General features: G+C 45.1%; 1 protein-coding gene across 1 annotated transcript in view; it reads right to left on the bottom strand.

Annotated features, from left to right (window-relative positions):
- The window catches only part of ZMYM2 (zinc finger MYM-type containing 2), a 552,630-nt gene that overhangs the window by 144,074 nt on the left and 384,877 nt on the right, over nucleotides 1-23,679 (bottom strand). Inside the window, exons 14-15 of the mRNA XM_030202393.1 lie at nucleotides 16,126-16,291; nucleotides 14,090-14,121 (exon numbers count right to left, since the gene is read on the bottom strand). Of these exons, the coding sequence (XP_030058253.1) occupies nucleotides 14,090-14,121; nucleotides 16,126-16,291 (198 nt within the window). The remainder of the gene's footprint in view (nucleotides 1-14,089; nucleotides 14,122-16,125; nucleotides 16,292-23,679) is intronic.

Genomic DNA, 23,679 nt, shown 5'->3' with positions numbered 1-23,679 from the left:
AGCATGCTCTGTTTAACTGCATGCCGTACTTCGGTCCCATTTTTGTCGCCATCAATTTCTATGGGGACAAACATCGGTTTAGCACACCACTGATAAGTGCAAGATTCGCTTATATGCATGGTTTAAGACCGCTCCTCTGCAGGAAAGACTCCGCATAAGCGCGCGCATAAAAAATATGGAAGCCAACTGGAGCGTGACAACCAACGAGATTTCAAATTTACTACCTCTTTAACTGCCACAGGCAAAATAAGCAAAAGAATGTTGTTAAAGCGTACACCGGGGTCGTTGTCGTCGTCGCGGCAGAACTGTAAGACTTTAACACTGGCTGAACGAATAGAAGTTCTTAAAAAATTAGAAAACAAGTCAAGCATCTATTGCTAAAGAATAAGGTGTCAATCCCAGTCAAATTTCACGTTTCTTGAAGCAGAAAGACCAGCTTCTGAAGGACTGGCAAAACAATACAAATCCACAACGGAAACGAAAACGGACGGGAAAAGCTGAGGTAGAAGATGCTCTTCTTCGGTGGTTCTCTCGAGTCAGGAGCAGTTTCCTGTCAGTAGTCCACTGCTTATGGAGAAAGCTAACCAGCTAGATGAAAGTCTTGGACTAACTGAATTCGAGGCCACTGTTGGATGGTTGATAATATGGAAGGCGAGGAACAGCATACAATTCAAGAAACAGCGTGGTGAGAAACAAGACGCTGATGACTTTAGTGCTGAAAGTTGGGTTGTTTCAGTTCTTCCTACCATCTTGAACGAGTTTGCACCTCGTGACATTTTCAATGCTGACGAAAACGGTCTCTACTGGTGAGCGATTCCTGATGGAACACTTGCATTCAAACATGCTGAAACTACTGGAGGTAAAACTGATGATCCTCCTTTGCTGCAATACGGATGGGAGTGAGAAGTTGGAACCTCTCGTCATTGGAAAGAGCAAGCAGCCCAGTTGCTTCAAGAAAGTTAAGCGACTTCCTGTGTCATACGAGGCTAACGCAAATTCATGGATGACTGGGGAAATTTGGAAGCAGTAGCTAAAGAAGTTAGACACTAGAATGGAAGCAAAAAAGCGTCAGATTTTGCTGCTTTGTGATAATTGTGCTGCACACAGGGATGATGTCAGGCTGTCTAACGTCAAGGTGGTTTTCCTGCCACCAAACACTACCTCTCTGATCCAACCTATGGATCAGGGCATAATAGTCAACTTCAAACAACATTATCGGGCTCTTGTGCTACGTCGTCTGATGAGCGTTATGGATGACCATACGTGCTGTTGAACTGGCTCATAATCTATCACTGTTGGATTCCCTACATATGCAGAAAGAAGCCTGGAATCATGTTACACAGGCAACCATTGTGAACTGCTACAAGCAGCCAAGCTTTGTTAAGGATGTGGAGAGGGACGAAACAGATGCAGCTGTTGCAAACGCGTCAGATGAAGAGGTTATTGACATCCTAGCCGGTGTTACTGAAGAGGAGTTCCATCGCTACGTAGCTGTTGATTATGATCTACAAACAGCTGAAGACAGCACTGATGTCAAGATATGCGCCTACACGCAGGCAACAATGGCTGATGATGGAGTCGTCATCGCGCAACTGTAAGATTTTAACACTGGCTGAACAAATAGAAGTTCTTAAAAAATTATAAAATCAAACATCTATTGCTAAAGAATATGGTGTCAATCCCAGTCAAATTTCACGTATCTCGAAGGTACAATTCCAAACTCGCTGTTACCACATTACAATCATATGGTCCAATCTAAATACTGAATCCAATTATGTCTGTTTGCTTGCAGTTAAAACTAGGGCTGTACCGAATATTCATATCTGATTCAATTTGGCTCCAACTACCCGTATACAACTGAATAGCGATTTAAATTCAAACACAAATAATCCAGCACTCTACTGAGCTAAAGCCTACTGAAATAAACACTCTCTCTGATTTCACATTGTTGCTTTTATTATTTCTTACGTTAAAGCTCAATGCTTATTCATATTCAGTCGAATAATATTTTGCATTATTCGTATTCAGACGAATAGTAAAATATGCTATTCGGTATGGCTCTAGTTAAAACCATTGACAGTAAAGAAACAACATAAAGATTTTGAATTTTGCAAGCTGTGGTATCTACAGGTAATAAGTTTTTAATGAACGAATTCCAGAAGAATCACATTTCTATTGTTTGCATTTTTGACCCTGTTCAGTCTTTCTGGGCTTAATTAGTTGTGCAGTGCTGTAAGGGACCAACAATTAAGGGATTACATCATATTTTCAACTTCTTCAGAATGCTGCAGCTGAAATGCTAGATGATGGAAAAAAGTTTTACCTGACAATTTTCTTTTCTTTAGTAGCAGCAGATGAATCAATAGACTTGTGGGTTATGACTATCTACCAGCAGGTGGAAATAGAGAGCATTGAACTTTGTCTTGTAGGATGAAGGTAAAATTATGTATCATACCTGATCATTTTCTTTCCCTTAATCATAGCCAATCAATCCATAGACTGGTGGGTTGTGTCCATCTACCAGCAGGTGGAGATAGAGAGCAATCTTTTGCCTCCCTATATGTGGTCATGTGCTACCGGAAATTCCTCAGTATGTCGATATAAAAGCTCCATCCGCAGGACTCAGCATTACAGAATTACACCCACAAAGGGACACTCTGCCCAGCTCACCACCGCCGAAGCGGGGGAGCGGAAATATTCCAGCGCACCACCGCCGGGGCGGTGGGCGGGAAACCACACCCGCCAACGCGGGGGGAACTGGCTTATCCTGCTACCGCAACCGCGGGAGGAGCTGGCTTACCCTAACACCGCCGAAGCGGGAGGGATACAAAGCTACCCTACAGCCGCACGAAGCGGGAGGGAGCGCCGGCATTATTTGGTTATCAATCCAGCCACCGCCGCAACAGGGGGAGAGGAAGCAGCAGCTCACTGTAACACAAAATCGTCTCAACTCGAAGAGACTTCAATTGGAAGAACTTGAACACGAAGTCCTCGTGAACAGGAAATGAAGACTGAACTTGAACCTGAAATATAACCAGAACGCCAACAATACAGATATCTGGGAGGGGCTATGGATTGATCGGCTATGATTAAGGGAAAGAAAATTATCAGGTATGATACATAATTTTATCTTCCCTATCATCAAGCCGATCAATCCATAGACTGGTGGGATGTAACGAAGCAGTACTCACCCAGGGCAGGACATGGAAATCCCTGAACGCAAAACTGAAGCCCCAAACTGGGCCTCGGCCCGAGTAGCCACATCCAAGCGGTAGTGTCGTGAGAAGGTATGAGCCAACGACCAAGTAGCCGCTCTGCAAATCTCTTCCAAGGGGACAGATCTGGACTCCGCCATCGAGGCTGCTTGAGCTCTAGTAGAGTGTGCCTTCAGCTGAATAGGCGGAATCTTCCCTGCCGCCACATAAGCTGACGCGATCATCTCCTTCACTCAACGTGCCACCGTAGGTTAGATGCCTGCAGACCCTTACGAGGGCCTGCGAACAGCACGAACAGATGATCCGACTTCCAGAAATCATTGGTCACTTCCAAGTATCTGATGATGACCCGTCTAACATCCAGGTATTTGAGCGCAGGGTACTCCTCTGGGTAGTCCTCCCTCCACCTGCTGGTAGATGGACACAACCCACCAGTCTATGGATTGATTGGCTTGATGATAGGGAAATGCTCCTTGGTCAGTCAGTATATCTTGCAACAAAGCAGAAGGAATTAGTACACAACAGTTCTCCTTTCTCACAGAGGTCCAGCAAATGAAAACGAACTGCATCAACACGAATGCCAAACATCTGTAATAACCCAGAAAAGGAAGACAGAATGCAGCAAGAACTTCCCAAGAGTCAAACACTGACTCGTACCGCAATCAGAAAAATGAGGGCAGGACTTTGGATTCATCTGCTATGACTAAAAGAAAGAAAATTATCAGGTAAGGCATAATTTTCACTTCCTTGGCGTATGCAGCAGATGAATCTACAAACTTACGGGATACAGCAAAGCAGCCCTTAAGTAGGGTGGGAATTCAAAACTCCCGCAGACAGTACCGATGTTCCAAAAGATGCATCTGATCGAGCAGTGACATCCAAGATACAGTGCGCAGAAAAAGTATGCAACGAAAACCAAGTTGGTGCTCTACAGATGTCATCCAGAGAAAACAGCCAAGACTCCGCCCAAGAAGTTGCCAGGTTTCTGGACTCACCACACTAAAGACAACTGTTGCCTGTCTACTCAAAGAACTTCACTATCTTCAAGGATCTGTGGACCTTTCATCTGCTTTCGACTTAGATCACTCACTCGTCTACAAACTATTGGTGTAGGAGATTCAGTCTAGATTTGGTTTTCTTATCATCTCTATGATCAATCTTTCTGTAACCCTTTGCTGTGGAGTCCCCCAGGGTTCTGTTCTTTCCCAGTTACTCCAATCTTTTAAAGTCCTTTAGAAACCCTTCTTCAGACTTCAATATTAATTTTTTCTTCTGTGCAGATTCTCTATCTTCTCTACTTTTTTTTTTTTTTTTTACTTCTCTAGACCTTGGACCCCTATACACAGATACCTAGGCTATATAACTGGCTCTCTGCACACAGACTTGTAATGAACACATTCAAAACAACAGCTTGCTGGGTGTCCGAATCCCATCCTGTCCCCTCGCTGCCTCTCAATTTTTTTTTTTAAATGCCCCATTAACTTCAGTCACTTCATTTTTGGTGCCTAGGGGTAATCATTGACTCCCATTTATCTTTCGAGTACCAGATCTCCAAAGTCATCCAACTAGGATTTTTTTTTTTTTTTGGCTCCGTTGTCTCTGATCTATCAGCAAATGTCTTGATTTAGCAGCTATGCATACACTCACTCACACATTCATCATATCACAATTAGACTATTTTAACTCTGTTTATGCAGGTATTACTTCCATTCAACAGCATCATCTTCAAACCCTTCAGAACTCAGAAACTCGCCTACTACTGAAAGTTAAGAAGTTTGACCACATCACCCTTCTTTTTCTTCAGCTTCATTGGTTACCCTTCCCTTGTCATTCTTGATTTAAAATCCTGATTCTCACCCATAAAGTACTCCATTCTGGTTCCCCCTCAATATTTTTTCTGTTCTAATCGTTTACAATCCCTCCCCCTTTCTTTCCTCCTTGGACTCTCATTACTTGGTACTCCCATCTCCCTGATTTGCTCATTAAGAATTTACACAGATCTTTTTTTCACTTTTTAGCCCCCAGGCTCTGGAATGATTTACCTCCCCCCTTTTCAGATTAGAACTTTCCTTTTCTAAATTCAGAACGCTACTTAATAGCCACTTTTTTCATTTGGTGTTTAATTTGCCCACTGACAGCTTACCCCACTGGCCATGCGACTGTACATAGAGGAATACCTTTTTCAACTAATCTCTTGTGTGTATGTGTTTGAATTTTGTTTAGTTATGTTTAAATCATTTTTATTAAAGATATGTACAGCATGGTCTCCATCGCTCCACGTGAGCGGTGGCAACCAACCAATAGTTAACAGACAACAAACAATTTATGCTTAAACCACAATTCTTCCCTTACTCTCCCGAATCCCTTTCCTCTCCCCGCACTCGCCGCCCACCCCCTATCTTCTCCCTCCTCCCTGCCCCCCTTTTTCCCCCTTCCCTCCCTCCCAGTATGAGAATTGTCCTCTTAGTCCAGGGTAGTAAATCTAGCAGTCTTTCTAGGGTCCACAGGCCGCCCGAGCCTTTCAAGGCTCCATTGTAGTCTTTGGAAAATTTCTGTTTAGCACGTGGTTGTATACAAAAACTTCCTCCATACTTTCCGGAATGAGCTTATATCTTTCGCCATGGAGTTTACTACCCCACATAGTCCTGTGTGCAAGAGTTCTATCAATTTGGACCTCCATAGATCTTTAGATGGTGGGCATGTCTCTCTCCACATAAGTAAAATTACTTTCTTCCCAATCAATAAGGCCCTCTGTGAAAAACCCAACAGCCCCTGGGGGGGGGGGGGGGGGCGGGGGAAGGTTCTGCAAGACTAAATATGTCAAACAGGATCAATGGATCCTCTGCCGGCTGTCGGCCCCAACAACGTTTAATTTCTTCCAGAAGAGAGAGCCAAAATTGCCGAATATGGGGACAAGCCCAAAACATGTGTCCCAATGTTGCCTGGGCCATGCCACATTTCAGGCATTCTCCAGATCCAAAACCAGCTTTCTGTGCCCGGGCTAGTGCAATATAGGTCCTCATCACAAATTTGTATTGTTGTTCCGAATCTCGGATAAAGGTCGATCTATGGAGGATGGAAAGTAAAAAGCGCTGCATGTCCTCAGTAAACTCTCCACCTAGATCTTTCGTCCAGCTCTTTGCAATTCCACGGTAATCTATATCCTCTGTGGAGTCAAGCAGAAATTGGTGATGGTAGTGCAATGGTACAATATTCTGACACCCCAGTGTTACTGCTGTGGATAGAATATCTTGTACATCTTCACTTAAATTAAAAGCACCCAAAGCAGCAGCATAGTGGCGCACCTGCATATAAGCATAAAAGTCAGTTGTCGGCCACCCATGTTCTCTCTGTAACTCCGCGAAAGGTTTTATCTGTCCTTCATCATTTAAAAGTTGGTAGAGATAATATAGCCCACGTTGTCTCCATTTGACAAATGTACCTTGCAAAGTACCAGTTGGAAAATCTGGATTCAAATATAGTGAAATAAACGGGGTGGCCGCCGCCATAAACCTGTGTATGCGGCACAGCCACCGCCACATTGCTCGTATCGAGTTGACAAACAAGTTCTTCCTCGGGCTATTTCTGGGTCGTGTTTTGGTCGTGTGCATTAGCCAGCTGAGATGTATCTCTGGGTTCATGGAGGCCTCCAGATGAACATTTGTAAAGTGTTGGCTTCCTGCTAACCAGTCTCTAGCATGTCTCATGGCACACGCAATGGTAAGATATCTCATGCTAAGTAAACCCATACCCCCGTGCATTTTCGGCTTACATAATGTGTCCATAGTATTATTCACAAAAACCGTCTGAGAATAGCCTGCAATTTCCTCTCCCCCCCCCCCCCCCCCCCCCAGGTATAAGGGCAGCATCTGGAACTTATAGAGCCACTTTGGTACCACTATCATGTTGTAGAGTGCTATCCTTCCCGTAAGAGACAGAGGGCAAGACCCCTACAATCCCATCACTCGCACTGTTCCTGTCAACAGGGGGAACACGTTTTTCTCATATAATGTGCCCAACTGAATGGGAACTATGACTCCCAAGTATTTAATTTGCCCTTCCACCCACTAAAATGGGAACAATCCCTCCCACCTCTGCCGAGTAGCTTCCAGAATATGGAGGGCCAAGGACTTGGAAAAATTCAGCCTAAATCCTGATAGTTCTCCATATATCTGAATCTCCGTTAAACATCCCACCGATATCCGTGGCTCATCCACCACCAGCAGCAGATCATCTGCATATGCTAAAATTTTCAAAAGCTCATTCCCCACTCTGACTCCCACAATATCAGGCTCCGCCCTTATTACACAGAGCAGGGGCTCTAAAGTTATCACGAACAATAAGGGGGATAATGGGCAACCCTGCCGCGTGCCCCACTCTATCATAAACTCTTGCGTCCTAACCCCATTGACTAGCAACCTCGCTCTCGGGGCCGCATAAAGCATCTGCACAGCGCGCAAATACCATCCTTTTAAGCCAACCCAACTCAGGGTCTCCCACATAAAGGGCCATAGCACCCTGTCAAAGGCGCACTCCGCATCTAAACTTATCACCAAACCCGAGGGGGCCCTGGTCGGGGCCTCCATCAAAGCCGCAATCAGCCGGTGTACATTCAGCACAGATTGCCTTCCTCGGACAAATCCTACTTGTTCTACCCCCACAATGGATGGCAACACCAGTGCCAAGCGTTCCGCCAGTATCCGCGACAAGATCTTAATATCTACGATTATCAATGAAATGGGTCTGTAAGATGCCGGATCCATCAGGTCTCTTCCCGGCTTCGGTATCAAGCTGATCAGAGCCTCATTGGCATATCTAGGAAGTCGCCCAACTTCAGTAGCCTCCTCATATAGACTGATCAAGGGCCCCACTACTTGGGTCTTAAGAAGTTTATAAAATTCACCAGAAAAGCCGTCTGGGCCGGGCGCGGAGTGTAGCTTCAAGGCCTGAAACGCCGTTACCACCTCCTTAGCCATCAAAGGTGAATCAAGTGCTGTCACCTGTATTTCAGTAAGTTTCGGCATTTTCGATCTCAGCAAATAATCCCGAATCTTTAAGATCTATATTAGGTTCTCCCGCATACAGTTTCTCAAAATGCAGTCTAAATACCTCCGCAATTTCCGCTGGATGTGAGGTAACCCCTCCCGACTCCTTGCGGAGCTGCGATACAAAATGTGATCGACGAGCTCCTTTAATCAGGCGTGCTAGTAAACCCCCTGGCCTGTCTCCATCTCTCTTTAATGCATACTTTCGCATCACCATGGACCGCATTACGCGTTCATGGAGCAGACTATAACTCTGTTCTGGCATCTATAATATTTTCAAATAAGGCCTGCGTAGGGTTCCTAGTATATCTCCGTTTTGCTGCTTTGACTCTCCTAACTCCACAATTTTCTGCGTTATTTGTCTGTTTTTTACTTATTTATTGCATTTGTATCCCACATTTTCCCACCTCTTTGCAGGCTCAATGTGGCTTACAATACATCATGAATAGTGGAAAGAAGAAGAAAAGACATTTGGTATTACAGAAGGATTTGGGGTTACATGACAATGAAAGAAACATGATTGTAATATAACAGAAAAACATTATGTTTCTATTGCTCACATATGCAATCAGGTCTCCTCTAATCACCGCCTTTGCAGTAGACCAAAAGAGACTAGGGTTATCCTCATGTTGTCTATTGTATGCTATATAATCCTCCCATTTGCAGGTCAGGAAAGCTGCAAACTCAGGGGAAGAGAATAAGTATGCTGGAAAACGCCACCCTCCAGGCCCCTGAAAATAAGGTTGCGGCTCTAAGTCCACCCAAATAAGCGCATGATCTGCGATCTCCTCGGGACCAATCTCAGCATTCAGTATCTGGGGAAATAAGCTCTGCGCTACCAGAATATAATCTATTCGGGACTGGGTTCTATGAGCTCGTGATTTATGTGTAAAATCTCGTTCTTCCTCATGCAAGAGCCGCCATGGATCTACCAAACCTAATGAGCCACAGAAATCTTCCAGCAACGTAGCCCCAGGGACCCCCCCTGTAACTCTAATACTAGATCTATCTAATTGTGAGTCTAAGACTTGAGTCATGTCTCCCGCAACTATTAGGGGGTCCTACCCATGTTTCTGGCACTCCGCGAATAGTTTGGCAAAAAATTTCTTTTCCCTCAACTGCGGCGCATATACTGCCACCAAGGTATGCACCTGTCCCTGCAGATTCAAGTGAACACCCACATAACGCCCCTCATGGTCCACAAACAGCAATTTGGCCTTGGCAGCTACACTCTTGTGAAGTAGGATTGCCCCCCCCCCCCCCCCCCCGGTCTTCCCAGGCCAGGGAGCCAAAGATCTCTCCTACCCAGTGCCTTTTGAGTTTATCCTGCTCCCCCTGTGACAAGCGCGTTTCCTGTATACAAGCTATGTCCACCCTCTGCCTCTTTAGAGCTCCTAAGATCTTTGCCCTTTTTATCGAGGATGTAATCCCTCCAACATTCCAGGAAATTATACGCATACCCTTTCCAGCCCCCCTAGTCATGTGTGAAGGCTATATTTCCACATCCAGTCATACTTCCTTGATCATCCCCCAGGGAGCCCAGCCTATCCCCTCGGGTTCCTGTTATGATATCGTGTTCCTGCTTAAACCACCTAACAGCCAACTCTCCTTCATAATTCTGCTGCCCTCGGGATCCCCATGGACTCTGTATACCCTTGTTCCTGTCTTGCCCTCCCCCATCCTCTCCCCTCTTCTCCGTCCACCCATCCCCTGCCCTTTCCCTACCTCCAGGACTTCCCGCTTCCCTCTTCTGTAAATCCACTGTTACCCCACCCATCACTAAATGGATAGGCATTGGGGGTTTTCCGTGTCTCCGGGCCCCTGCCCTCTCTAACAATAACTGTCTCCTACGAAATAGCAAGTTGAACATAGTGACAGCTACCTGCTATGACAATACTAACCAAACAAACTTCAAATGCACATGAGAGCATATATTACACAAACATAATTAAGGTACTTTCCGCTGCGTGATCAGGTCTTTGTCCTTTCTCTGCTAGTTCTTTCACACATTGTTGTGCTGCTGAGACACTCTCAAATTGCTTCCATGTCCCATCAGATTTAACTTTCAGCAGCGCCGGATAAAGCAGCATAAATGGCACATGAAGATCATGACTCTGCTGGTACAAGGGAGTGAATTTTTCCTCTTCTCTTGTAATGCGGCCGAATAATCTTGAAAGATTCGGATCTGATGACCATCATATCTTATATCATTCCGTTTTAGCCTGTAGCCTCTCAAAATTTCTGCTTTGTGCACGTAATTGTGCACCTTGATAATAACCGTGCGCGGGGTCCGTCTGCCATCTTGGAATCTGCCTATCCGATGTGCCCGCTCCAGGCAGATCTTTCCCACATGATCGGACAGCGCAAATTCTGCAGCTAGCCATGTTTCAAGCACCGAGGCGAGCACACGATCATTTATGGACTCTGGCAGTCCCACCAGTCTGAGGCTTCTGCGCCTCAAGCGATTTTCGAGGTCGTCAATCTTCGCCATCAGCTCCTCAACTGTAGTTTCCAGCATGCTGACTTGTCGCGTGGCGGGGCCTACTATATCCTCTACTGCAGAGACTCTACTTTCCAGCTCTCCCGTTCTTTTAATAGTGTCGGTAAGGAGCGCTTCAAGATTCGATGTCTGCACACACAGCTTATCCAATTTCGGCGCCATTGCCACTCCCACCACCTCCGTAAGTTGCTGCAACTGTTCTTCTGTAAACGGCGCGTGTCCATTCTGCAACGGGCCCTCATCCGCGGTGCTGCGCCTTTAGTTTTTCTTTTTTTGCACCTCTGCTGGCCATATTTTTAGCAGGTGTGCCCAAATATTTTTCCCGTAGAGGTTCACCACTAAAACAAAGTCTCTTGAGGGCTCTCTCGTGCTGATTAAGAATATTTAAGCAGTATCTAGGGAGCAGGGGCCTCGGAGAACATGGAACCACATCTTCTCTCTTGAGAGCATCATGTGACCCCCCCCCCTTTTTGTTTAGTTATTTTCTTTCCAACCATTATTGTATTTCCTTTCCTCCCTTTTATTGCATTCTTCTGTTTCTTTTTTTTATGTGTCAACCGCTTTGATATCGTTATTGTAAAGGCGGTATATTATATACTCCTGACGGAATTCTGTACAAAAAATATTCTGTATACAAAATTTGCAAATTCTGCAAGTTTATTAGTCATATGTTAACCATTACAGCCCTCCTCCCTGTACATAGATACCATCCATATTTTTTTTCCAGTCCCCTTTTTCATCCACTTTTTTTTTTTTTTTTTTACAGCCTTGGGGCCAGACAGAGGGGCTGACCAGTTTCGCATAAGGACTTCCTTTCAGTACCTTATGTAGAGGAACTGTCACAGCCTCTCTAGGTGGAGAAGAATAATCCAAGACCTTGAGCATCTCAGTCCTGGGCTCATCCTTAACCTTCACAGGGAAGGCAATAGCCATAGCCATTTCCCAAATGAGGAAAAAGACAGACTCTCCGGTGGAGACAGTCTCCTTTCTAGCAGAGGGGAAGGATCAGAGAGAATCCCAAAGGATTCATCAGAAGAGAAGTACCTGGGATCCTCATCTGACTCCCACGAACGCTCCCTGCTCAGTGTCGGATAAAACCTGGAGTTAAGGTACTTCGACACTGAACCTGTCTCGATGCCGAAGAACGATGTCCTCTATGGCGATGTCGAGAGGTCAATGCCCTGTCCGACTGCGGCAAAGCTCCCTCTGCTGATGATGAAGGGGAATCGACCTGGGTGGTAGCCAACGTCGATGTCGCCTCAGTCGAGGACCTCACCACAGGTAAAGGGCCAGACACTGCTGCAGCAGATGGTACAGACGGTGCAAACACCCCGACACTGAAGCTGACTGACGCAGCAGTCCCTCCAGAAGTTCTGGAAACAAGGCCCAGATGCGCTAGTCGAGAGCCACCATCGGAGAAGGCTGCGGGGTCGGTGGGATAGGCGGTGTCGGAATCTGTGGAGGCTAAGGAGTAGGCATCAGGCTACTAGGAGTCAGACACATCGGCACCTCCTGTTTCGAGGGGGAGCGATCCTCTCGGCGCTGATGCTTCTCGGGTGCCGACTCTCTCGACGCCCCGGAGCTCCCGGTACCGTGCGAAGGAGACTGATGACGGTGCTTCTTCGCCTTTGCGCGACGCCCATCATCAAGACTCCTCGGTACCAATGAGGACATGGAATCCTCACACCTCCTAGGGGCCGGTCCCAGGGGGCCTGCATAACAGAAGGCCTCGAGGCAGGTGGAGACCAACTCGACGTCTCACTGCTCCCAGCATGAGTTGGTCTCATAGCAGCCATTACCTTTCTCCCCGACGTCGATGCTCTCTTCGATGTCAACGCCGCTGGCGACCTCAGTACCGATGTCGAAGGACCAGACTGAGCCCCAAAAGGTTTTTCTTGCTGGGCCTCTCGAGACGCTTGGGTCCATTTCTTCCTAAGAAGACAAAGACTACAAGCGGCTGGGCTATGGTTGGGCCCAAGGCACTGGATACGCCAAGCGTGGGTATCGGTACCTGAGATCGTCCGGTTGCACAGAGTACAATGCTTGAAGCGGCTGGGTGTCTTCGATGACATGGAAGGAAAAATGGCTTTGGTAAAATCAAAAGACGCGATCGTGCCTAAAAACAGAAAAAGGCACAAAGAGAAAAGGGGAGAACCCGACCGCGCGGCCTAAAGGCCGACCGCGATGAAAAAGAAAGAAAACTTAAAATAAGTGAAAAAAAAAAAAAATAAAGGAAACTACGGGAACCTTATTTTTCACAAAATCTTATAAGAAAAAATAAGAAAATAAAAATAAAAAAGCAAACGAACTCACAACGAGGGAAGACTCTTCCTGGGCCTGAAGAGGAGCAGAAACGAACGCTGCCACACCTCAACGCAGAGAAAGAAAAACTGAGAAGTGCTCACATGAAGGACGGGAAATCAGTCCGCGCATGCACGGTGTGCGCTGCACGACCGCTAGAAGACTCTGGCAAAACCTTTTAATATTTTGCTCGCATAATGCCGATTCCTGGGCCAATGCAAACGTCGACCCACATGTGAGAACGAGCAGCCTGCTTGTCCTTGGAGAAAAGACCATCCATGGAGCATTCCATCTTATAAGACGTAGTTAAGTTCAGTGCTCTGTATTTCCACCTGCTGGTAGATGGTCACAACCCACGTGTCTCTGGATTCATCTTCTGCAGCCATTAAGGAATTCGAGTGATAAAAGAATATCAAGCCCACTCTATGTAAACTTCACTGGCTACCTGTACTCAACAAGGCCAGCTTTAAAATCCTAACTCTAAACTTTAAGACAGTAAGAGTAGACCAGATTACTTGAAGAACCAGCTATATTTCTCTGCTCCTGCAAGGTCAATAAGGTGCACCTAAGGAGCCTCTTTAACCACATTAAAGAAATCTGAAATTTTGATATGTCAACAGACTGACAGCATCCTCCATTTTCTGGAACACTACCTAAAGAGATCCACAAGAACTACCTCAAGAAACACATGAAAGTTTTACTGTTCCATCAGATCCTTCAATATCATTACTAGTAAATGGATAGCCCTATATATCCTACTTGGTAGAGATGGACCCCTAAAGGTTACTCAGTACTCTACTTTCTCTATTCCTCTGCACCTTGCTTTTCGTTATATGCAGCAGTGACCATTTTGTTGAAGTTGTTGCACCTTTAAAACTACTGTACTGTGGCACATTTTAGTTCCTATTCTCTGCCTTGAGAACACTATCAGTCAAAAAAGGCAGGAAATAAAAATTGTAATATTTTAACACTCACAACAGAGCCATTTTACATAAACACAATTCAACTTTATTTAAAACTATAATTACCGTTTTTGGTCGTGTCGTTTGGACACCCTGATCTGAAAACACAATTAGATTTAAGATTAGAATAATGTTCAATTTCAAACAATGCACATAACAAAAATGTATGTATAAGGTCTGATGACACATTTACCACTACTTACTCACAAAGCAGAGTGCCTTGCGCTGACTTGGGGATACTGCTCCTCAGGCCCAACAGGTTTGGCAGAACCACAGAAACAACACTTAAGGCCTTATGGAAAGGGATACTATATATTGTACTGTCAGCCACACTGCAGAAGAGTAGTACTTTAGGCCATATAAGGCACAGCAGATACTGTGCCTGAGGTACAAAGCAAAGAGCATTTCATTTATAAGAAACGTGTATATAATAAGAATAGCTCCTCATTCAAATAGAAAATAAAGAGGGGTGTAGGTGTAAACTGTTATATATGCATACAATCTTAATCTACTAGAATATTTAAAGATCAATTCAAGTCAACATATTTGGTCTTAATCTAGCGATGAGATAAGTGCTAGACCTACTGTACCCGTACCTTTTGTCTTTATCCAAGAAATGTTAAATAGTAGTAGTAAGGATCATGTTTTGTGAACAATTTACGGAAAAAAAATTCAATTTTATGGGGGACGGGTGAGGTTATTGCCTGGTGTTTCTAAAGATTCAGGTCAGGCACAAGCAATATTTGGCTTTACATCAGGAAACTGAGGCTATGGGAGCTCAATTCTTATAAGGCTTTCTTGCAAAGGTTTAGCTAGATATCAAAATAATGTAGACATCTATTCTGAACCTTCCCAGTTATGTTTCTTTTTGAACAGGAGGAGTGTGAGGAATTGACAGACTAGAACAGTTCCACAGGAATATATTTAAGTGGGTAGTCTCTAAAAAATTATTATTAATTTTTTTTAACATTGCTCTGATAATGTTTTCCCTAGCTGATGTGAATTGTGTACTATTTCTTTCTTATGGGCCTGTTTCAAAATGTCCTTTCTTTGTTTTCTATTTATGTAATATATAAGATTTTTCCTATGTGTTTGTGTAGGCCACCAAGCTTTTAATTTTAAAGACCTTCTTGATGTTTATTATTAAACCTAATAAAAAGAATATGCGGTCTCAAACCATATCCTACACAATCCTATTTGATGGCTTGAATGGCATGTAGTCTAAATGCCAATAAAACTAGCTAACAGATTACATGGTCTAAATTACCATAAGTGAATAAAAATGAATATCTTAGTTCTGTAAAACCTTCTAAAACCAGTCCCCAGGCAGAGATCAAGATAATTCTGATCCGGCAGTCAAATAAATGTATTGCCTGTACTATCACTTTCATTCTTGATATTTCAATTGTCATCTTTTCCTGGAAAAGGCCTTCTATCATCCCATTTAAAACAATAGGCAGTCATCTGTATTACCTTCGTTTTAATCTTACATCTTTAATCATAGTGACACAGCAATTAATAGCTGAAAAGATTAACTGGATGGTTCCATCTGCCCATTTATATAGGCTTCCACAGCTTCCTGCTGCAATAAACTTGATCCCCTGAAAGGATCTTCTCCAAGTGTTTGTCTCCTTCCTTACCAGGGGGTTCCACACCATCCTGGCTAGGTAAAGGACCATCCAAGTTACCAACCTAATCCAGCACCCAACACCCATCTTCTACTCCCTATCAACAAGCTTTACAATAATCTAAACATCTACCAAAACTAGTGAGACTGCTGCCTAAATCTCTGTCTAGTTCCCATAGTTTTTCTGGATTGTTTCTCCAATTATCAACCTGCTTGGTTCCTGGTTTAGTTTGCTGGATTAGCTTGATTACCTGAATCTGTGGTGTGATCCATCATATTTGAATTTTACTCCACACTCATACAGAATGCATGCTCAGCTATAACATTCAATTATTAACAGCTGCTTTCAATGCTGATTTTAAGATTACAGACAGATGCCACCACACCACAGTATAATTTGGCCTAAGATTCCCAGGAAGGTGTGACATATCAACAAGTTATATTAATTTTTGTAATATTTTATAACACTACATACCATAATGTAAATTTTCAGGTCCACGCTGAGTTGCTAAGTTTGGTTCATTCTGTTGGCAGTAGAAGCGCAGCAAGCACTGCTGATCACAGAAATTCTTTATTTCTCCTCGCCATTGTACTTTTTCTTTCAGAGTTCCTTGAGTTTTACAACAATCACACCTTGCTGCCTGAATATAAAAGGGAAATATCGGACAATTTGAAATAATTGCCTCTCCTCTTTCATTTGAGACGATTGCCTATTGTATAGCGAATTTACTCATCTGTAGCAGGTGTTCTCCGAGGCCAGGACATACATTTTTACATTTGGATGACATCATCAACATTGCAATGGTGCAGATGCTGCCCAGTCTTTCTTAACTTCTAGAAGACTTTGGCTGGCCCCCACTGCATACGTTCAAGTGCCTTCCTGCCTGCCCGGGTCACGCAAGACCCGCAGTTGATTAAAAAAGCATAAAGAATGCAACTCCTAGGGGATGTGGAAGGGTATGTGAGAATGTGTGTCCTGCTGTCTTTGAAGAACACCTGCTACAGGTGAGCAACTTTGCTTTCTCAGAGGACAAGCAGGATGTCGATTCTCATAAGGGGAAATCCCTAGCTACCAGGCTCACTGAAAAAAAAACCTATTAATAAAGACTTGCAACAGCAAGGACAAAAAGAAACAAAACACTAGCAACAAGAACCACCCTGTTGAGAAGGTACAGCCTAGAACAGAAATACATTGGGCCTATGAGGGAGGAGCTGGATTTTACGCTCCAAATAAATTCTGTATTACTGTCTGACCAAACCTGCTGTCACGTCGGGTATTCTGTTCAAGGTGACAAGATGTGAATGTGAGGACTGAAGACCACGTAGAAGTTCTACAAATCTCTTCAATGAAAGCTGATCTCAAGTGGGCTACTGACACTGCCATGGCCCTGACATTATGGGCAATGACATGACCCTCTACAGTCAGTGAAGCCTGGGCTTAATCAAAAGAGATTCTGTCTGCTAACCAACTGGATACAGTGTGTTTCCCTAATGGTTTCTCCCAACACTTTTGAGTCAAATGAAACAAAAAGCTGGGTGGACTGTCCACATAGAAGGCTAAGGGTCACTTACAGTACAAGGTGTGCAGTACGCTTTTGCAAGGATGGGCATGAGGTTTGGAGAAAAATGTTGGAAGAACAACTGACTAAGATGGAACACAAGACACTACCTTAGGAAGAAAATTAGGATATGTGCAGAGAACTATTGTTATGTTGAAACTTTGTGTAAGGTGATCAGCAACTAGGCCTGAAGATCACTGACTCTGCGAGCTGAAGTAACCACCCCCAAAAATAAGACCTTCCAGGTCAGGCACTTCAGATGACAGGAATCAAGGGTCTCAAAAGGAGCTTTCCTCAGAAGGTTAAGGTTGACAATGAGGTTCCATGACAGTCAGAGGTTTGATGGTTTTGTTGTTAAGTGGCAAAAAGATACACCAAGGGAAAGGACGTGATGCCACCGCCAGGTATGACTGCATAGGAGAAGAGCTCCAGGCAATTCCCCTAAAACTAGAACTTTGCCATCGGAGGCACTGCCAGTTCCAACAAGTATTTTTCCTAGTTGTGATGGGGTGCAGACTAGCATGAGCACCTGAAATAAAACAGTGGATCTCTCGGATTTTGCCTACCTGGGTGCAACGGGGACTAGTTCCACAAGGCCCGGCCTGTAAGATAGCGCTGACCATATCCCAGCTGATCTGCTCAGTCTTCTGAGCTCCTTGTGGTGTCAAACACCCAGGTCGCACCGACTGCATCCACAGGGGAGGTCTTGGAGATCAAATCGGACATCAAGGCAGTCCGGGAGGAGCTAGCCAAAGTAGAAGCAGACCATCACTCAGAAATCACAGAGCATTGTCATTGGGTGGAGGACTCTGAGCAGCACTTGGATAAGCACACTGAAGTTTTTGCAGTGGTGGAAGCACAGCTGCCTGACTTAGACCTCCGATGCACTCCTCATGGATAAACTGGAGGACTTGGAAATCGGAGCAGGTGCTCCAATTTGAGTTTCCGAGGTGTGCCTAAAACTCTCGCATACCTGGATTGTGAGCGGGTGGTGCAGAGCATAGTGGGAGCCCTGTATGGGAAGGACAACCATTTTGCAACAAAGGGCTCACAGAGCACTGGGAACACCCCAGAGTAATAAACCAAAGGACACTGTGGTATGTTTAATCAACTTTAAGGATAAGGAACAAATATTGCAAGCTGCCAGGAAGGCTGACAATTTTAAATGGGATTTGTATCCTATTGAGGTCTACCAAGATCTTGTCAGTGCAACTCGTAAGCGCCACATGGAACTGAAACCAGTAACTCTTCAACCGAGGGCAGCAGGCATCCAATATAAATGGCGACACCCATTCACACTGATCTTCTCTATAAGGATGGAAAACTTCATCAAGTGCGTACAGTGGCGGAGACTCAACTGACATTTCTGAGTGCAGATGCCCCCGGCTTCAGCGCAGCCTACCACTAGCCGCAAGTCCTTGCATGGGCTTTCTGCACATCCCAAGTAGCAGCAAGTCCTGAAGGGTCCAGCCACTTAAAAAAAGACAGCAGTCTGCAAAGTCCTTCCCTGAGGCTGCTGTCACATGATTGAGTAGGAGACTCAGGCCCTAAGGACTTGTGTGCAGTCATACCATAAACATAGTAACATAGTAAATGACGGCAGAAAAAGACCTACATGGTCCATCCAGTCTGCCCAACAAGATAAACTCATATATGCTACTTTTTGTGTATACCTTACCTTGATTTGTACCTGTCCTTTTCAGGGCACAGACCGTGTAAGTCTGCCCAGCACTATCCCCGCCTCCCAACCACCAGCCCCACCTCCCACCACCGGCTCAGGCACAGACCGTGTAAGTCTGCCCAGCACTATCCCCGCCTCCCAACCACCAGCCCCACCTCCCACCACCGGCTCAGGCACAGACCGTATAAGTCTGCCCAGCACTATCCCTGCCTCCCGCCACCGGCTCTACCACCCAATCTCGGCTAAGCTCCTTAGGATCCATTCCTTCTGAACAGGATTCCTTTATGTTTATCCCACGCGTGTTTGAATTCCGTTACCGTTTTCATTTCCACCAACTCCAGTGGGAGGGCATTCCAAGCATCCACTACTCTCTCCGTGAAAAAATACTTCCTGACATTTTTCTTGAGTCTGCCCCCCTTCAATCTCATTTCATGTCCTCTCGTTCTACCTCCTTCGCATCTCTGGAAAAGGTTCGTTTGCAGATTAATACTTTTCAAATATTTGAACGTCTGTATCATATCACCCCTGTTTCTCCTTTCTTCCAGAGTATACATGTTCAGGTCATCAAGTCTCTCCTCATACGTCTTGTAACACAAGTACTCCAAATAGGCCTTTGCTTAAGAAGATTGATGTGAAGCTGAGTCTCCTGAGCAGACCAGCACCCCTGGGTGTGAAGCCATACTACATGAGCACCCCATCCCAAGTGGTGCATACATTGGTCAGAATCTTCAGAGGGAGAGGACTTTGAAATGGAAGTCTCAGAGTCAAACTGCTTCAAATTGTCCACTAGAGCAGAGATTGAGCAAGATTAGAACTGACTGCGATGACATCCGCTAGATTACCTGTGGCATGTGTATAATTATGGTACAGCCAGAGACCCCCCCCACTGGAATGGTGGCGGGCCCAGTCATAGAGCTCAGGCCATTACAGACCTTGGCTGAGTCAGAAATCTGATGGCTGACACCACTAGGAAGCTAGGGTCCACTAGCCATCTCACAAATGAGGCAAGTCATGAATATGACATGCACTATGGAGGCCATATAGCTCTAAAACCCCAACATCTGCTCAGCAGTGATCTGCTGGCTGTGCTGAACCTGTGTGGTGATGCAGATAACAGCATCCACCTATATCTGAAGCAGATTAGGTTCGAGCCTAAACCATGTCTAGCAGGGCTCCAAAAATACTCCAACTGCTGTACTGAAAGCACGTGGGACCTGGGGTCGTTAATCATGAATGCTTGTAGCTCCAACACTTGAATAAGCTCTCTGCACTGATTCGTGAGCACTTTCCTTTGATGTACTCTTTATCAGCCAATAGTCCATGTAGGGAAACACGTGAACTCCCAGTTAGTATGGCGATGCTGCAAGTACTGCAAGGCATTTTGTGAACACTCTGGGCGTGGACAGGAGGTCAAAATGGAAGGAGTTGATACTGGTAGTGATGCTTCCCTACTAAAAATCTGAGATATCTCCTGTGGCTTGGACATATCTGGATATGTAAAGAAGCACATGCAGAGAAATCATCCTGACATGTTCTTTGACCTGATATTTGTTCAGAGCTCTGAAGTCTAGGACGTGCCCAAAAGAGCAGAGGTCTTTGTCCAAATTTCCTGGAACAGAATCCCTTTCCTTCTTCCCTGGTGGAATGGGTTTGAAAGCTTGGGTCTTTAGAAGGGAGGGGAGTTCCTCTGTGAGCACTTCCTGTTGCTGAGTTGAATTTTGCTGCTCTCGGTGGGCAATTTGGAGAAGGTTGATGTCAACTAAGTATATAACCCCCCTGAACTATTTAAAGGATCCACCATATGTAAGTTACAAGAGGCCACCTTTCTTGGAAAATAATTCAGCCGTCTGGTACAAGCACTTTGTTGTCAGCTATGCATTACTGGAGTCAGTCAGAAGTTCATCCCTTGCTTGGGCTGGGGAGCTCGTTGAGACTTTTAGGGCTTGCTTTGCTGAGGACGGGAGCACGGAGTCTGGGCCTGTGAATGGGATAAAGGCGTGAACCTTTGAGAGTAGCAGGCAGTCCTTCTGTTTCCCACCTAAAAACCTCCAAGAAATGGAGGCTGCAGAAGTAATGGGCCAAAAGAGGGACTTCATGTTATCAGTTCTCTTTTTTATGAGGTCTGCCACCTCTTCTACCTTGTCCCCAGAAAGACTGTCTTCTCAGCAAGGGACGTCTGTAAATGTTCCCTGAACTGCTGGCTCCAGGTCTGAGATGAACAACCATGAGAGTTTGCGTATAGTATATCTATGGCCACATCAAAAGTACTGAAGTGGCCTAGCTATGTGTTTGTGACACCCCTGCTTTGTGGCTATCTGGCAAACTGTGGCCTGCTCCAGTGGGAGAGTGTCTGCAAACTCGAGCAACAATGTCTACCAAGTTCTTCAAGTAAATGCTTGTGTAGAGCTGGTAAGGGTGGGCGCGGGAAATGAGCAACAAGCCCTGAAACACTTTCCTCCCAAAAGACTCCAGAGTGCGAGCATCCCTGCCTGGGGGAGCCAAAGCATGGGGGAATTCAAACTTCCGGCTCTTTTGAATGTGGACTTGACCACCATGGAATGGTGCAGAAGCTGCAGCTTCTTGAACTCAGGAGCCTCTGGGATTCTACAGAGTCCATCTTCTCTGTGTGTTCTTAAAGATCCTGTGGACAGGCACTGTCACAGCTTCCTTAGGAAGGGAGTCAATCAAGGACACCCAACATCATTGCTCTGGGCTCATCCTTGACTTCCAACTTAGACTGGCTTCTGCATTCTCCCTTAAAAAACTGACAAGGGAGAGCTCCTCAGGGGCAAACTTCTTTCTTATGGTGGAAGAGGGTCCAAAGGCAGGTGAAGGGACTTCTCCAAGTAATACACAGGCTGATGCATCTCCAGGAGCACTCCAACAGCAAAATATTCCTCATGGGATGCCCGAGTCTGCACTTGTCACGGTCCACTGGGTGCAAGGCCAGGTTCTGAGTAACAGTGCCAAGGTAAGGGTCCTCTCCTGGACTCTAGGGTTGCTTCCTCCCCATACAGGCTAGAAAGGAGCTCCAATGCCCAGCAAGGAGCCAGTGTCTGCTGGCAGAGAATGGATCTCTAGGATGGGCTGGAGCAGTACCATAGTCAGCACCAGCAACCTTGATGCCTTGTCATCATTCTGCGCAAGGATGAGGCCCAGCTCCTCAGGTAACATGACACTGAAGTGCTCCTCAAGGGCAGGCACTGTCAAAGGCGGGGCTGGTGCCAGTATGGAGACGGTCTGTGAAGATGCCAGTATCAAAACAAAGGCGAGGTCCCAGCTTCAGGGAGACTAGCGCATCGGTACTGCTTCCACGGAGGGGGGTGTGGTTCTCAACACTGACACTTCTCAGATCCAGAAAGGCCAGTGTCCCAGAGTTCCTAGCACCATGCTTCAAGGACAAATGCTGGTGCTTCTTTGCCTTCGCTTTGTTCCCAGCATCCAAGTCCTTTGGTGCAGACAAGGAGGCATATTTTCAAAGCACTTTGGGAGGCTAAGTTCCATAGGTTTCTATGGAACTTTGGGAGGCTAAGTGCTTTGAAAATGAGCCTCAAGGACTATGCGGAATAAAAGCAGGTCCTCCTTGGTGTCAGGTCCTATAATGCTCAGCCTAAGTAGATGCTATTGGCTCCCATCTAGACTAGGCAAGACCTCAATGTTTGTTTGTTTTTATTTATTTTTTATTTATATATTTTAAATTTACATTTATGCAAAATACATAAATCATAGAATTTACAGAAAAATATAGTAAGATAATAGCAATATATTTATCCAGGCAATTTATATAATTTCAATTAGTCCACATTAAAGAAGATCCAAGAAATAGGAACTTAAAAGTATTTATATCACAATTACATTTACGTAGGGAAACATTTGCTAAGGGATAGAAAGAATTAGAGTTAACGCAGCCGATATAGCGTACGAACCAGGGTTAATGCCAGGTTTCTCTTTACTAACAATAAATTCAAACAACTTTCCCGGATCAAAAAATATATAATTATTGGATTCCATAGAAATATAACATTTACAGGGGAACTTAAGTATAAAGGTCCCTCCCAAATGGAGGACCCTTCCTTCCATACATAGTAACATAGTAGATGACGGCAGAAAAAGATCTGCATGGTCCATCCAGTCTGCCCAACAAGATAAACTCATATGTGCTACTTTTTGTGTATACCTTACCTTGATTTGTACCTGTCCTTTTCAGGGCACAGACCGTGTAAGTCTGCCCAGCACTATCCCCGCCTCCCACCACCGGTTCTGGCACAGACTGTATAAGTCTGCCCAGTACTATCCCTGCCTCCCACCATTGGCTCTGCCACCCAATCTCGGCTAAGCTCCTTAGGATCCATTCCTTCTGAACAGGATTCCTTTATGTTTATCCCACGCGTGCTTGAATTCTGTTACCGTTTTCATTTCCACCACCTCCCGCGGGAGGGCATTCCAAGCACCCACTACTCTGTCCGTGAAAAATACTCTCCTGGTCAACTGGGCTAACACATTTAAGTTTAAGCTTAATAAGGAAAAAAAAACGCATTGCCTCATTCTCTCCTCCCAGTTCAAAAGTCTATACCGGGCATGGTTGCTGTGCTGGACTTCTCCATCCCTATCGCAGCAAGTTTGAAGCTACTTGGGGTTATTCTGAATTCCCACTTGACTCTCGACCTTCAAGTTTTGTCAATTACGAAGTGTATGTTGCTTTCCATGAGGTCCCTTAAGCGTTATCAAGCAGTTCCTACCGTTTGAGACCTTTTCAGGGACTCTAATCCACTCCCTCGTATTGAGCCAT

Source organism: Microcaecilia unicolor, chromosome 4 (genome assembly GCF_901765095.1).
Source record: "Microcaecilia unicolor chromosome 4, aMicUni1.1, whole genome shotgun sequence".
NCBI lineage: Eukaryota > Metazoa > Chordata > Amphibia > Gymnophiona > Siphonopidae > Microcaecilia > Microcaecilia unicolor.
The sequence above is the reverse complement of the archived record's forward strand: the minus strand, read 5'-3'. Positions and strand labels throughout refer to the sequence as shown.